The 15,865-nt window shown below is 51.2% G+C and overlaps 1 protein-coding gene across 5 annotated transcripts in view; it reads left to right on the plus strand.

Moving 5' to 3' along the window:
• The window catches only part of TLN1 (talin 1), a 32,264-nt gene extending 20,673 nt beyond the window's left edge, over positions 1 to 11,591 (plus strand). For all 5 annotated transcript variants that reach the window (XM_087419505.1, XM_087419507.1, XM_087419506.1 and 2 more), the window contains 24 exons: positions 891 to 1,034; positions 1,520 to 1,681; positions 1,896 to 2,036; positions 2,130 to 2,311; positions 2,506 to 2,638; positions 2,865 to 2,966; positions 3,052 to 3,222; positions 3,310 to 3,459; positions 3,568 to 3,669; positions 3,749 to 3,868; positions 4,629 to 4,775; positions 4,946 to 5,112; positions 5,220 to 5,403; positions 5,494 to 5,619; positions 5,717 to 5,833; positions 8,506 to 8,691; positions 8,833 to 8,940; positions 9,453 to 9,558; positions 9,761 to 9,885; positions 9,996 to 10,121; positions 10,250 to 10,312; positions 10,424 to 10,606; positions 10,748 to 10,876; positions 11,006 to 11,591. In XM_087419505.1, the coding sequence (XP_087275631.1) occupies positions 891 to 1,034; positions 1,520 to 1,681; positions 1,896 to 2,036; positions 2,130 to 2,311; positions 2,506 to 2,638; positions 2,865 to 2,966; positions 3,052 to 3,222; positions 3,310 to 3,459; positions 3,568 to 3,669; positions 3,749 to 3,868; positions 4,629 to 4,775; positions 4,946 to 5,112; positions 5,220 to 5,403; positions 5,494 to 5,619; positions 5,717 to 5,833; positions 8,506 to 8,691; positions 8,833 to 8,940; positions 9,453 to 9,558; positions 9,761 to 9,885; positions 9,996 to 10,121; positions 10,250 to 10,312; positions 10,424 to 10,606; positions 10,748 to 10,876; positions 11,006 to 11,131 (3,300 nt within the window). In that variant the 3' untranslated portion in view covers positions 11,132 to 11,591. The remainder of the gene's footprint in view (positions 1 to 890; positions 1,035 to 1,519; positions 1,682 to 1,895; positions 2,037 to 2,129; positions 2,312 to 2,505; positions 2,639 to 2,864; positions 2,967 to 3,051; positions 3,223 to 3,309; positions 3,460 to 3,567; positions 3,670 to 3,748; positions 3,869 to 4,628; positions 4,776 to 4,945; positions 5,113 to 5,219; positions 5,404 to 5,493; positions 5,620 to 5,716; positions 5,834 to 8,505; positions 8,692 to 8,832; positions 8,941 to 9,452; positions 9,559 to 9,760; positions 9,886 to 9,995; positions 10,122 to 10,249; positions 10,313 to 10,423; positions 10,607 to 10,747; positions 10,877 to 11,005) is intronic.
• The last annotated feature ends 4,274 nt before the right edge of the window (positions 11,592 to 15,865 follow it).

The following is a 15,865-nucleotide window of genomic DNA, read 5'->3' on the forward strand; positions in this document are numbered from 1 at the left end:
AATTCTGATCACAGTTACCCCCGAGCCCTGGTGCTTTGGGTTATGATTACATTGTCCAGCTACTGGGCCTTTTCCAGCCCTGGCTTTCTTGGTATATACAAATTAGTATATGCAAATCATTTCACATAATTGTTACTTTATTAAACTAGTACCAGTGACTAAATTTCCAGCTACTTGAGTCACCACTTAACTTTGCCTTTTTCTACATTATGAAGTATAAGACAACCTATTAGTTCAGAGAGTATTTTGCTTTAGTATCTGAATCCTTAAAACAAATGGGCTTGAGAATTCATCATTTCACACTGCTTCCCTGAAAGCCTACCGTCCTGCTCCCTCAACCTCCCTCTGCCCTGGTCTGTTGGGCGGGCTGCTCTATATGGCTTGACTTACTTCTGGAAAAGCATAAAGAGGAGAACGCGAAGCTACCACGTGTCGATTGAAGTACAGATCAAACTTTATGATAATCTTCTAATTATAAAAAAGTTTTTTGGCAACCATTATACCCATCCCTTCCCTCTTTCCAAATCTCTGAGGCTTGGAGGTATTATAAATGTTAATGAGCCTAACAACCTCCATAGTTTTACAACTGTCTTTAAAAGAGGCTTTGTGCATGTGTGTTTGTGTGTCTTTCAAACTTTTTTTTAACCGCTACTTACAATAAGCAATTTACTTTTCACCTTAAGAAATGTTTGAACTCATTTCACAAAACAAGAGAAGTTTTTTTCTTTTTTACAGTGTGACTGTAGTTGTTAATATACCTCCACTCAGAGAACCCAGTAGAATCCTGGCCGCTCAACTTACCCCTACTCCCCTTTGTCCTCACTATCACTGTTTGATTCCCACCTGAGGAATATTCTGTATTCCTCACCCCACCCCTTCTCTCTCCCTAGGCTGCATATCTGGTGGGCGTCTCTGACCCCAACAGCCAAGCTGGACAGCAAGGGCTGGTGGAGCCCACACAGTTTGCCCGTGCAAACCAGGCAATTCAGATGGCCTGTCAGAGTTTGGGGGAACCTGGCTGCACCCAGGCCCAGGTAACTCAAGGGCAGAAGTACCATGGGCAAGTCTGGGCAAAGGTGCTGAGCCAGGATGGACCTGCCCCGTGGGGAGAGAGGGAGATGCAAGGTGGGACATGTCGGGAAGGTGAGGGTGGAGACCATCTCTGACCTCCACACACAGCTTCTCTTTGGGTAATTGCCTTTTCCTGCCACGCTTCTCATCGTTTGTTCAGTTATTGCTGAGTTCACAACTTCCCTATAGATGATTGAGCTTACTCTCGCACTGACCCTGTTAGGATTTCTCCATTAGTGTGTCTGGCTTTCATCTCCCCCTCCCCACACCCTCTTCATTTTTGGGTATCTCTGTCTCCCAAATCTTGACTTTTCAGTTGACTCTGTCTTTCCTGATTAGACTTCCAAAGGTATTGCTCTCCATCCTCCAACCTAAAGGGGCTCCTCCCTGGGTGTGCACACTTCCCTCCTGCCCTCATCATGGCTCTCCCACATGTCTGTCTCCTCAGGTGCTCTCTGCAGCCACCATTGTGGCCAAACACACCTCTGCGCTGTGTAACAGCTGCCGCCTCGCTTCTGCTCGTACCGCCAATCCTACCGCCAAACGCCAATTTGTACAATCTGCCAAGGAGGTGGCCAACAGCACAGCCAATCTTGTCAAGACCATCAAGGTTCCCAGAGTTTGAATTCTCTTCCCTCCCCTGATCCCCCCGTCATTCCCTGAGGCCTTCTACCAAACCCGTTCTGCCTGAGCCCAAGCCCCTTCCTATCCACACTGGTCATCACCAGCCTCTCCCCATACCTTTAAGCCCAGGAAGGAGACCTGGGCTTCACCTCCCCTGCCTATAGTCTGTCCTGAGGGCCTCTCTGTCACTCCCACCTCAGGCACTAGATGGGGCCTTCACGGAGGAGAACCGTGCCCAGTGCCGAGCAGCAACAGCCCCACTGCTGGAGGCTGTGGACAATCTGAGTGCCTTTGCATCCAACCCCGAATTCTCCAGTATTCCTGCCCAGATCAGCCCTGAGGTGAGGCAACGTAAGGGGAGAACTGAGGGGCCAGCTGCCACCTCATCTTCTTGGGAGTCTTGAGATTCACCTCCCTGCCTCCCCTCTCCCCAGGGGCGCGCTGCCATGGAGCCCATTGTGATCTCTGCCAAGACAATGTTGGAGAGTGCCGGGGGGCTAATCCAGACAGCCCGGGCTCTGGCAGTCAATCCCCGGGACCCCCCGCGCTGGTCAGTGCTGGCTGGCCACTCCCGTACTGTCTCAGACTCCATCAAGAAGCTCATTACAAGCATGAGGTATTGAGGGGGTGGAGAACTGGTACGACTGGGGGCACACATTGTGGCAGAATGGAGGGCTGGGCCCTTAGGTGCAATTAGATGGGGTAGTGTTGGAGGACACCTGTTGTCCAAGATTTGGGGGCTATGGGAAAGATAGGCTAGCCTTGTTTTAGGGGATGTTCTTGGTGTTGGAGCCTGTGATGTGTCTGCAGGGACAAGGCTCCAGGGCAACTGGAGTGTGAGACAGCCATTGCAGCTCTGAACAGCTGTCTGCGGGACCTGGACCAGGCTTCCCTTGCTGCAGTCAGCCAGCAGCTTGCTCCCCGTGAGGGAATCTCTCAAGAGGTAAGGGGGAAAAGGGTTATGTGAGAGGAAAGGTTGCGTCTGGGAAGAGAGATAGCAGCCTTGAGGAAGATGGGGGATCCGGGAGTGGGCTCCAGAGAGACATCAAGGGGATGGAACATGCCAAGGGGGGTTAGTTAGTTCGATATGGTAGAAAGAGTGGGGTCCTACACATCAAGAGGGTCCTATTCCAGGTCACAGTCAGGACTGACGTCTGCTTCCTCCCCAGGCCTTGCACACTCAGATGCTTACGGCAGTACAGGAGATCTCCCATCTCATTGAGCCGCTGGCCAGTGCTGCCCGGGCTGAAGCCTCCCAGCTGGGACACAAGGTACCTAGAGAGACAAGAAGGGAGTCCCGGGGGGATAGAATGAATGAGGGTACCTGGCCCAGCTGACCCCCTTCCCTTGCCTCAGGTGTCCCAGATGGCCCAGTACTTTGAGCCACTCACCCTGGCTGCAGTGGGTGCTGCCTCTAAGACCCTGAGCCACCCGCAGCAGATGGCGCTCCTGGACCAGACAAAAACTTTGGCAGAGTCTGCCCTGCAGTTGCTGTACACAGCCAAAGAGGCTGGCGGTAACCCCAAGGTACTGGGAGGGAGGGGCTGCTACTAGTACGAGGTGGGAGAAGCAGGAACAGCAGGGCCCCCTCCACTCACTCACTCTGCCCCACAGCAAGCAGCTCACACCCAGGAAGCCCTGGAGGAGGCTGTGCAGATGATGACAGAGGCCGTAGAGGACCTGACAACAACCCTCAATGAGGCAGCCAGTGCTGCTGGGGTTGTCGGTGGCATGGTGGACTCCATCACCCAGGCCATCAACCAGGTTAGAGTCTTGGGGTGCCTGTGGACAAAGGCTTCCCTGAGCCAGGGTCCCTGAGCACAGTGGCAGAGACCCTGACAATCTTTCCCCTTTCCCCATCCTCTCTCTCAGCTAGATGAAGGACCAATGGGTGAACCAGAAGGCTCCTTTGTTGATTACCAAACAACTATGGTGCGGACAGCCAAGGCCATTGCCGTCACCGTTCAGGAGATGGTGAGTTTGGGAGAGTATAAGGGGACTGCCCTTGGAGAACTGAGCTCTGACATAACTTCACTTCTTCCATTATCACCAGGTAACCAAGTCAAACACCAGCCCTGAGGAGCTGGGCCCTCTCGCTAACCAGCTGACCAGTGACTATGGCCGTCTGGCTTCGCAGGCCAAGCCTGCAGCTGTGGCTGCTGAAAATGAAGAGGTAAACATGGAGGCAGCTCTGACCTTCCCCCTGCCCCTCACAGAAAGTCCCAGTGGCATGCCCCTTGTCCCCATCACGTCAGCCTCTGGGGCTGTCCCACCCCCACTCCCTCTAGTCTTTCATAGAACAGGGAACACATCCTCAGGGCCACTCCACTAAAACGAGATCAGGGCCCTGTGTCAGGACGGGATCAAAGCCTTCAGTCACAGGGATAAAGGAGACAGCCCAGGATCTAGAGATTTCCCGGTCTGCTGCTGTTGCCTCTGCCAGCCTTCCTCTGGGCCTGTGGCTGCTTCTCTGCTATGCTGCATGTCTATATTCCCTTCCTAGTTCTTATTTCTTGCAAATCTATGAAGCTCTTCCTTTCCTAAGCTCCTGGCTTTCCAAGAAAACAAGTAATTGGATCTTAGCATGACAGACCTAATCTCCAACTCCAAACCCCTCCACACCGCATAGGCCAAATGGTAATCCGTGACCCTCTGCCTCCAATACCCCAGCATAAAGTGCTTCTCCCCTCCTCCTCACTATGCTTAACACAGTCCTCACCAGCTGGTGCCCACGTTCTATTCTCTATGTTAGGAGGTGACCTCCTGCGTGCAGGCTAGGAAACAGGAGTCGTCTTCGTGCTGGGCACTGCTTCTCACAGCCCCTTTAGTCTGCAATGCATGTTTTTTTAGGTCCTTACTGACTCTTCCAAACACAATGGAGGTACTCTGAGTGCCTCTTGTAAAATCTATCTCCCTTTTCTGTCTGCTTACAGATAGGTGCCCACATCAAGCACCGGGTCCAGGAGCTGGGGCACGGCTGTGCTGCTCTGGTCACCAAGGCGGGTGCCCTGCAGTGCAGCCCCAGTGACGCCTACACCAAGAAGGAGCTCATAGAGTGTGCCCGGAGAGTCTCCGAGAAGGTGACTGTGCTCGTCCCTACGGATGGGGGGACTGGCTCGCAACCCTGCAGCTTTTCCCATCCTCCTGCAACCTTCCCAGCCCTCTCCTCTGTCCCTTCTCCCAGCCACCAGTGACCTTTCCCTTTCACGTGGCACCTACCACAGTCACCATGTGACTCTCCTCCCCACAGGTCTCCCACGTGCTGGCTGCACTGCAGGCCGGGAATCGTGGCACCCAGGCCTGCATCACAGCAGCCAGTGCTGTGTCCGGCATCATCGCTGACCTTGACACCACCATCATGTTTGCTACTGCTGGCACACTCAATCGCGAGGGTGCCGAAACTTTCGCTGACCACCGGTGAGGAAGCTGGGCCTCATGGAGGCAGGGGTGGGTGTGGAGCCAGAAGAGGGTGGAGGGGCTGGAGGAGGCCTGAGAAGAGCTGACTAGGCTGAGCCCTCCCTCAGGGAGGGCATTCTGAAGACTGCAAAGGTGCTGGTGGAGGACACCAAGGTCCTGGTGCAGAATGCAGCTGGGAGCCAGGAGAAGTTGGCACAGGCTGCCCAGTCCTCCGTGGCCACCATCACCCGCCTTGCTGATGTGGTCAAGCTGGGTGCAGCCAGCCTGGGAGCTGAGGACCCTGAGACCCAGGTATCCACCTGACACCTCTAATTCTGGCCAGAACCACTTCCTGTTCCCCTTTTTCCTCCCATAGACCAAAGCCTCTGCTCCCCCACACAGGTGGTGCTGATCAATGCAGTGAAAGATGTGGCCAAGGCCCTGGGAGACCTCATCAGTGCAACCAAGGCTGCAGCTGGCAAAGTGGGAGATGACCCTGCTGTGTGGCAGCTCAAGAACTCTGCCAAGGTTGGAGAGGAGAGCAACATCAGGATCCTGAGGGAGCAGATCTGTGCGCTTCCATCTGTTCCTTAAAATGATCCCCTCCCCACTCTGACGCCCCTAGGTGATGGTGACCAATGTGACATCATTGCTCAAGACCGTGAAAGCGGTGGAAGATGAGGCCACCAAAGGCACCCGGGCCCTGGAGGCAACCACAGAACACATAAGGCAGGAACTGGCGGTGAGCGCGAGTCAGCATGGGGACTTGAGTCAGAGAGGGGGATCGTGATAGATCGTGAACCTGTCCTGCACACAGTCACAGGAATGTAAAGTCACATTCCTCTCACTCACTGCCAAACTTCTTAAGTGAGCCACACTGCTGTCTTTCCCTTCCTCACCTCTTCACTCCATAGCACTTGCCAACCACCTTCTTTCATCCTCCCACTTTCTCCAGTCACCAGTGGCCTCTTAGTTGCCACATTCAGTGGCCTTTTCTTGGCCTTCATCCTCTTCAAACATTTCCAAAGCATTTGACTCTGTTAACGTGCATCCCTTTGAAACCCTTCCGTTCTCTGGCCTTCTTGACGCTGGCTTCTCTCTTGCCTCTCTAGCATCTCTCTGTAGTCATCACTGAATCACTTTCACCCTAGTAAGCATAGAGGCCTTCCCAGAATTGTACACACTGCCTGCTTTCTCTGTCCTCTTCTTTGGCAAGTTTAACCACGTTCATTATCATTCTCTAACAAGTTAACTGCCGCTTCTGAGTTTAGTTATTTTCAGCTGCCTGGTTGACGTCACCACCGAGATGCAGTGCCTACCAACCAGCCCTTCTTCCTGACGTGCTACTTCCTGTTAATGGTGGTGACAACCTCCTGGTCATGAAGAGTCCCCCACGGTCATCTTTGACTTCACTGTCTTATTCATCATATCCAGGCCATTGCCAAGTCCTTCCAACTACCCTCCTCCATTCTTTCTCCTCCCATCCCCCATCTCCAGGCCCACTGTCAGCACTCGCTCTCCCTCACTTTGACTGCGGTACGAGTTTTCTACCTGGCCTCCCTGCCTTCAATCTCTATCACTCTCATCTCTCCTACGCATCTTTCTAAATTCATCTTTCTGATGTTCTGTTTTCACCTCTACTTGCAGATGTCCAAATTGTAACTCTTAACTCTCTGCCTCCCAAACCTGATCATTCCCTCGTCTTTCCCATCTCAGTACATGGAACCTTTTAGTAACTCAGTTCCTAAAGCCAGAAACTCGGCTTTGATATCTTTCTCTCATTCCCACATCTAAGCCCACCAGGAAGTCTTGTTAGCACTCCCTCCAAATGACCTTATTTTCTCTTCCCCATCTCTACCACCACCACCTTATCCAAACCATCCTCAATCCTTAGTTGTAGTTATGTAATAGCCTCTATCTGATCCCCCTGCTTCTACATTCACCCCTCCAATCCATTCTCTCTACATAATAGCCAGAATTATCTTTTAAAAAATATAAATCAGGGGCCGGCCCGGTGGCACAGTGGTTAAGTTCGCATGCCCCACTTCAGCAGCCCGGGGTTCACGGGTTCAGATCCCGGGCGTGGACCTACACAGTGCTTATCAAGCCATGCTGTGGTGGCATCCCATATAAAGTAGAGGAGGATGGGCACAGATGTTAGCTCAGGCCCAATCTTCCTCACCAAAAAAACAAATATATATATATATATATATATAAATCAGATTATGTCACGTCACTGCTTAAAACCCTTTAGTGACTTCTTTGCCATAACCTAACTTGCTCACCATCGCCTTCCAGGCGCCATGGCCCCTGCCGACCTCATCTTCTCCCGCTCTTTTTCCTTTCTGTGCCCCGTCCCACTGCACTGTCAGTACTTGCCCACTGCAGGCCTTGCACTTGCTTCTCTCCAGCTGTTTGAACATCTGGCCCTTTCCAATCCTTCACGCTTCAGCTTAAATGTCTCCTCAGAGGGGCCTTCTCTGTCCACGTATCTGAAAAAGGACCTCGTTTTTATTTGTCATCACAGCACCCTCTTTATTGCCTTTAAAGTCCAGATCACAGTCTAGTTTTTCTGCTGGTTTACCTATACGTTGTCTGTATCCAAAACTAGAACGTAAGCTCCAGAGAACAAGGACCTTATCTACCTTATTCCCCGTTGCATCCCTAGCACCTTGCACAGGATCTACCACACAGCTGATCTTCAGTGATTTGTTAGGATGAACACATACATCAAAATTTTTTTTTTTTGTGAGGAAGATCAGCCCTGAGCTAACATCCATGCTAATCCTCCTCTTTTTGCTGAGGAAGACCGGCTCTGAGCTAACATCTATTTCCAATCCGCCTTTTTTGTCCGCAAAGCCCCAGTAGGTAGTTGTATGTCATAGTTGCACATCCTTCTAGTTGCTGTATGTGGGATGCGGCTTCAGCATGGCCAGAGAAGCAGTGCATCAGTGCATGCCTGGGCTCCAAACCCGGGCTGCCAGTAGCGGAGCGCACACACTTAACCACTAAGCCACGGGGCCGGCCCCAAAATATTTTTATGACTTTTACATACTATGTAAAATTCTAAGTTCCTTGGTCTGATATTCAAGGCCCCAACAACCTTTTCTCCACCATCCGGTATTCTAGAACATTCCTGATAACTCTCCCACTTGACATCTGGTTATTCATGCCCTACCTTTCATTTTAAACAAATAATTCTCCCCAGTCACTTCAGTCAGAAATGATGACCGGCTGTCTTCTATTGTATTAGCTGTGAATATGTGAACTTCTCCAAGGACCTGACTTAACAATAAGTCCTCAGTGAATGCTTGTTGCGTGAACACATGGATGAATGAACCAAATTACACGAGTGCTATGTTGTCTTGCAGTCTCACTCACTGTAAAATTTTTCTTCTTGTTCTGCCCCAACAGGTCTTCTGTTCCCCAGAGCCACCTGCCAAAACCTCTACCCCCGAAGATTTCATCCGAATGACCAAGGGTATCACCATGGCAACAGCCAAGGCTGTTGCTGCTGGCAACTCCTGTCGCCAGGAGGATGTCATTGCTACAGCCAATCTAAGCCGCCGTGCTATCGCAGATATGCTTCGGGCTTGCAAGGTAGAAATCTTGAGAGTGAGGCAGCAGTCTGAGACAGTGAGGCAGCTTTAGGGCAGAACATGGTAGGGGAGAAACTGTAGGGGCTTGAGGGGTCTGGAGCTCTTTGGGATCCTAAAGCTGACGTATTACTCTGTGGTGTAGGAAGCGGCTTACCACCCAGAAGTAGCCCCTGATGTGCAGCTTCGAGCCCTGCACTATGGTCGGGAATGTGCCAATGGCTACCTGGAACTGCTGGACCATGTGCTACTGGTAAGGCGGGAGCTGTCTGCTCCTCATACCAGACTCTCTGAATACACCGTCCTCTTCCCATGAGCTTCAGACCCAGCTCTCCAATTTTTTGTTCAAATCTCCTCCCCACCCCACCAAGTATTCCCCAAATCTGTTCTTGTTTCCAAACCTCCCTTCCAGTGGGGCCCCATCATTCTTACATCTTTGGTTCTCCCACTTACCCTTCCTCTTCCTCTTTTTCTTATCTCCTCTCTTTCCACTTGACCTCTCCTTCTCTACTTCGTCATCTCTTCTTTCTTCTCATGTCGTCATTCTCCTTGCTCCTTGTCAGCCGGTGAGTGACATATAGCCCCACTGTCTTCACCGTGTGTGCATGTGGTGCCTGGGTGCACCTGCATAGGTGGTGTGCTGTGGAGGGCTGCGGTGTGGAGTGCTCTAGGGACGGGGTTGGCGGCCGTGGTCTGCCCTGTTTGAAAAGTCAAGGTAGAAGCTAAGATCTGATGCTCTCTGCTTCCTGCCCGCCTTCTCCCCAGACCCTGCAGAAGCCGAGCCCAGAACTGAAGCAGCAGTTGACAGGACACTCAAAGCGCGTGGCTGGTTCAGTCACTGAGCTCATCCAGGCTGCTGAGGCCATGAAGGGTGAGGGGTGACCGGGGGCAGGGAGGGAAGGGAAACCCTTGTTCTGGGGAGATCTTCTCTACTTCCGGGTTGTCTGCTCTGAGCTAGCCTGTGCCCATAGTCCCCACAGGTGCTGGGGCCTGCTGATAGTAACCAAGCTGTCCAGTGCTCCTGACCTCCCGGCTCCACCTTAGCCTCTTCCTTTCCCCCTTTGTCCCACCAGGAACAGAATGGGTGGACCCAGAGGACCCCACAGTCATTGCTGAGAATGAGCTCTTGGGAGCTGCAGCTGCCATTGAGGCTGCAGCCAAAAAGCTGGAGCAGCTGAAGCCCCGGGCCAAACCCAAGGTCAGTCCTGCTCCCTCCCTCTTCCCAACCCTCATAATGGCCACGTGTCCCCACCTTCAGCCCCCTCTTACTGTGCATCTCTCTCTGCAACCTTTGTCTCTCCACTGCAGGAGGCGGATGAGTCCTTGAACTTTGAGGAGCAGATACTGGAAGCTGCCAAGTCCATTGCAGCAGCCACCAGTGCCCTGGTAAAGGCTGCATCAGCTGCCCAGAGGGAGCTGGTGGCCCAGGGGAAGGTAAGCACTTGGAGGCCCAGAAGAATGGGGCAGCGGAGCTTTGCCATCCACACCCGCATCGTAGCAGGGAGGCTTTTCCGCACCTATGAGAGCACAGGTCTGAGCGGGCTCTCCTCCTTCCTCCACAGGTGGGCGCCATTCCAGCCAATGCACTGGATGATGGGCAGTGGTCCCAGGGACTCATTTCTGCTGTGAGTGTACAACACCCACTAGGTCCCTCTGAGCTTGAGAGACTTGTGAAGGCTGGAGAGGGGGATGAACCAGGGCCAGAGGCATGTTTTAATCTCATCTCCCCACTTTAGGCCCGGATGGTGGCTGCAGCCACCAACAATCTGTGTGAGGCAGCCAATGCAGCTGTACAGGGCCACGCGAGCCAGGAGAAGCTCATCTCATCAGCCAAGCAGGTAGCTGCCTCCACAGCCCAGCTCCTTGTGGCCTGTAAGGTCAAGGCTGACCAGGACTCTGAGGCAATGAAGCGGCTTCAGGTGAGGAACCCTGACCCATCCCCTTGTACCTTGGGCTGTCCTGCTTTCAACTGTCACCCCCAAGACATGCTTTCTGTGAGGGAGTTGAGGGACTGTCTCAGCTGGGACCCCACCTCAATTCTCAGCCTGCTCTCTGCCCAGGCTGCTGGCAATGCAGTGAAGCGAGCCTCAGACAACCTGGTGAAGGCGGCACAGAAGGCTGCAGCCTTTGAAGACCAGGAGAACGAGACAGTGGTGGTGAAGGAAAAGATGGTCGGGGGCATTGCCCAGGTGAGTTTTGCCCCAGGCACTCCGAGGGACGCTGTCAGCAGGGCAGTCATATTGCCTGTGCTGGTTCCAACTACCCTGTACCCTAATGCACATACTCACTGAACTGAGTCCCCAATCTCCGTTCCTCAGATCATTGCCGCACAGGAAGAGATGCTTCGGAAGGAACGAGAGCTGGAAGAGGCACGGAAGAAGCTGGCCCAGATCCGGCAGCAACAGTACAAGTTCCTGCCTTCAGAGCTTCGAGATGAGCACTAGGGCAGCTGGCTCCTGTTTAACGCAGACCCAGCCCAGAGACTGCCTGTCACGACCAAAACCTTCTGGGCTGTCGGGCGCAACCCGCCCACCCCAGCACTCCCCAAGTGCCTGCCGAACCCCGGGCCTGGAACCCCGGGCCTGGCCCTGCCCAGTCCCGCTGCACATCCCCTGGCCCCTCCCTGACTCCAAGTGCCTTCATGCCCTAGGGCCCCCAAGTGTCTGCCCCTCCCCAGAGTATTAACGCTCCAAAAGTATTATTAACGCTGCTGTGCCTCAGTCTGAACCTGCCAGGGCTCCAGCCCGCTCCACACTGCCAGCAGCTTCCAGCCAGTCCCCACAGCCTCAGCTCTACTCATCCGTTTTTGATACTGTCTACCCCCCACCCCCAGCTGCCTGTGGGGGCCATGGGGTTGTAAGCCCCAAACAGGTCAATGGTCCAATAAAGGTGATTCTGCCTGCAGCTCTGCCTGGCTTCCTGGGGAGATGAGATTCCCCCAGGGCAGTGGGGGAGAGAATGGGATCAAGTTCTGTCACCAGCTTGATCTGCCTCAGAAATGGAGTGGGGGCAGACTGGCAATCTGCCCCCTGGGGCCTGTTCCTCCTCCACGCACCCGGACCCCTCAAGTCATCCTAGTTGGAAGCCGCCCCTGAGAAGTCGTGCTCCTCGTGTCCCCTCTCTCACTGGCCAGCACCTGCACCTCACCAAGTGTCCTTCTGTTGCTGGGACAGCAGCTGCCAACTGCTTTTTGTGGCTACTGGGGACACTCTGTTCATAACTGCTTAGAGTATGTGAACAAATCCAGTCCTTGGCCAAATTCAAATTTTCAAAAGCAGCTTTACTAAAAATAATAAACCTGTAAGATATGAGTGTCTGAGCCTGAGAGGACAGTGACCACACACTTGGTTGAGGCAGTTAACAAGCAAAAAATCCACCCTGAGGCTGCCTCGGCTCAGTTCCACTGTTGACCGAGGTGGGGCACCTGTAGGCCCTCCCAGGCCTTGCTACTCCTGCCTAGAACAGCACTAGAAGAAAAGGAACTGGAAAAGCTTGACCCAGGTGTGAGATGGTGTAGTTAGCGGGCAGAGCTCCCGCAGTGGCCAGGCCAGTGCTAGTAGGCCTGTTCCAGCTGCCCTGCTAGTTGGAGGTTCAGTGGAGAGAGGCGGTCAGGGAGGTGGGTGCTGTGTGTCTCCACTTCCTTCTGCATTCACCCCCCTGCCCACACTGCATGGGCTATCTGACAAGCCTCTTAGGTCTGCTGCTATTTCCATGCATGATTCTTTAACCAAGATGGTTACCCGGTGTGTTACTTCCTTGCTTCTCCCTCCAAGTAGAACACAAACACCACCCACCTGCTGCTACTCAGGCACCTTTCACCTCCTTGAAGCCATGACATCTACTTCCACCCCCTTAAAGTCAGTTTAAGGTAGACAGAATTACTTTGTCCTCCCCAGGGCAGCCCATTAGGGAAGGTGCCAACTTCCCACCATCACTCCTGTCACCTGTGATTAATTCATTCAATATTTGCTAAGCCAAGCCCGTGCTAAGCACTGGAAAATAGAGATGTATTATCAGCTCTGTGATGCAGAGGACTGGCAACTGCAGCACACACCACAGTGGCCTCTAATCCTGGATTCAGTGTCCTAGCATCGTGAGTTGAGGACCTTGGAGATCGAATTCCTTCTACGATCTCCCCAACTAGTGGTGGTCTGAACTGTTTGAACTCCAGCTATGAGCCCGGGACAGCTGCTTATTCCCGCCACCACTTTCCTGCCATGTCCTCAGGAACTGTGACCAATCACATACCTCTCACTAGTGATGCCTCGGGGAGCCTTCTGGGGAGAGGCTCGAATACCCATGAGACCAGCAGTTCTTCAAATGTGGTCCTCAGGCCCCTAGGAGTTCCCAAGACCCTTTCTGGGGTCCATAAGATCAAGATTATTTTCATCATAATGCTAAGACGTTATTTTCCTTTCTCACAGTGTCAACATTTACTCTGACAGTGCAAACACATTGGTGAGTAAAACTGCCTTAGCACAAATCAAGGCTGTGGCCCAAAGTGTACTAACAGTCATTGTATTCACTGCCATGCACTAGCAATTTAAGAAATAAATGCTAGCTTCACTTAAGAATGTCCTTGGTGAGCCAGCCCTGATGGCCTAGTGGTTAAAGTTTGGCACTCTCACCGCTCCGGCAGCCCAGGTTCGTTTCCCTGTTGTGAAACCACACCACCCATCTGTCAGTTGCCATGCTGTGGTGGCAGCTCACATAGAAGAACTAGAAGGACTTACAACTAGGGTATACAACCATGCACTGGGGGGCTCTGGGGAGGGAAAAAAAAGAGCAAGATTGGCAACAGATATTAGCTCAGGGCGAATCCCTCCCTGCAAAAAAAAAAAAAATGTCCTTGGTGAAGCAGTAAAAAATTATTAATTTTATTAAATCTTAATCCTTGAGTAACAATTCTTTTCAATATTCTGGGTGGTGAACTGGGAAGTATGCATGAGCACTTGGGCTGCACACCGCAGTATGCTGGGGTCTTGAGGAAAGCGCTTGGACAGTTCTTTGAGTTGTGAGCTGAACTAGATGCTTTTTTGATGGAACACCACTTACTTAAAAGAGTGACTGACAGACAAACCATGGTTATCAGACTTGGGTATCTGGCAGACCATTCTCAAAAAGGAGCCAAGTGAGTCTGTCACTCCAGGGAAAAATCCAACAGTATTTGTGCCAATTGTTACAATTCAATCTTTTAAGTGAAAATTAGAACTTTGGAAAACTTGTATCTGCCACCATGAGCTTCACAGCTTCCCAAAACTTAAAACTTAGACTTTTCTGTGGAAACCAATCATGGTATTAAGGAATGTGACTTTTTTTTTAGAATGTATAATGAAATACATCAACATTTGGAACATCTGCCTAGCTCAGTGAATCAATATTTTCCAAACGACCAGTGCATTATGTTACAAAATCATCTCTGGGTAAAAGATCCAACCAAAGTGCAGTACAGACCAACGAATTTTAAGGTAACGTAGTACAAAAAGGTTATTGATGTGGTTTCAGTTTCCACATTACAACTAACCCTTAAGACGCTACCATTTGTCAAGTGTTGGAGTAGTATCAAAGAATATCCACAATTAGCTGAAAAGGCTATAAATATACTACTCTCTTTTCCAACTACATGTCTGTGTGAGACTAGATTTTCCTCATATACAATCGGCCTTCTGTATCAGTGGATGTGGAACCCAAAGATATGGAGGGCCAGAACCAACTAAGGGATTTGAGCATCCGTGGATCTTGGTATCCGCGGGGGTCCTGGAACCAGTCCTCTGCGGATACCGAGGGAGGACTGTACAGTACTTCAAACAAGCCAACATACAGCAACAGATAGAAAGCACAACTAGATTTTGAGAATCCAGCTGTCTTCTACTGACTGATACTAAGAGGTCTGCAAAAATGTAAAATAACTGCCATCTTCTCACTAATTTGGGGAGGTGAATATAGCTGTTTTTCATTAAAAACATTTATGTTAATATGGTTTATGTGTAAAGGGTTTATCTCTTTTTGTTGTTGTTGAAGACTGACCCTGAGCTAACATCTGTCGCCAATCTTCCCCTTTTTGCTTGAGGAAGATTGCCCCTGAACTAACATCTGTGCTAATCTTCCTCTATTTTGTTTTGTGGGTTGCCACCACAGCAAGGCTTGATGAACGGTATAGGTCCGTGCCCGGGATCTGAACCCAGGAACCTGGGACAGCAAAGTGGAGCGTGCTGAACTTAACCACTATGCTACTGCGTGGGCCCTTATTTCTGTTATTTTTAATGAATTAATAAATATTTTAAAATTTTCTGTTTCCATTTTAATATGCTAAGTATTGGTAGATTAATCTGATTCAACAAAAGCTTTTTGGATCTTCAAACCCCACTCGTTTTTAAGAGTGTAAGGGGTTCTAAGGCCAAAAAGTTTGAGAACTGCCGCACTAGACCATGAGTTCCTCTAGATCCACATAGTATTAGTATCTTTGGGTACCCAGAACCTGGTGCATAAAAAATTCACCTGGCAAATGTTTATCAGGTGCTAACTGTGGCTGATGCTATGCTGGCATGGGGGATTCAGAACTGAAAAAGGGAGTCCCTGCTCTGGAGGATTCGCAGACCAGTGGAGGAGACACAGGTGCAAGAACAGCTGTAACAGGGATGATGATGAGAGTAGCAGCAGCCTGCACCAAGAACGGGCACCTCCCAAGTGGAGGGGGGAGGGGAAATGACCAAGGAGGGCTTCCCAAAAGGGCTGACGCTTGATCTGAATCTTTAAGGCAACCAGGATTCAGCCAAGGGAAGAGCATTTTAGGGAGAGGGAACAGAATGCATAAAAGGCGGAAGCTTTAGGACAAGTATGGCTAGTTCCCGCGCGCGCAGGTCGCTCAGTAGGAATGCAGCATGAAGTACAAGCACGTGCGTTGGGCGTGAGGTTGGGAATGAAAGGAGCCAAGGCTAGAGAAGTAGGCAGGGGCCAAAACAAAGGGCCTTATATACCATATTAAGAAATGTGGATTTTTATCTTCAAAGGAGGGAGGGAGTAGGGAGGAGTTTTGGAAGATTTTAGGATTCTATTCACATCAACTTTTAAAAAGGTCTTTGGTAACAATGTCTGAGGAATAGCTGAATGAATGAATGCGTTGCGGAACCAGGAGTAAGGCCACAACAGACCCAGGCAGGAGATAATATAATGAGCTG

The sequence above is a fragment of the Ceratotherium simum genome, chromosome 29 (assembly GCF_057802395.1).
Source record: "Ceratotherium simum simum isolate JZ-2026a chromosome 29, ASM5780239v1, whole genome shotgun sequence".
Classification (NCBI taxonomy): Eukaryota; Metazoa; Chordata; class Mammalia; order Perissodactyla; family Rhinocerotidae; genus Ceratotherium; species Ceratotherium simum.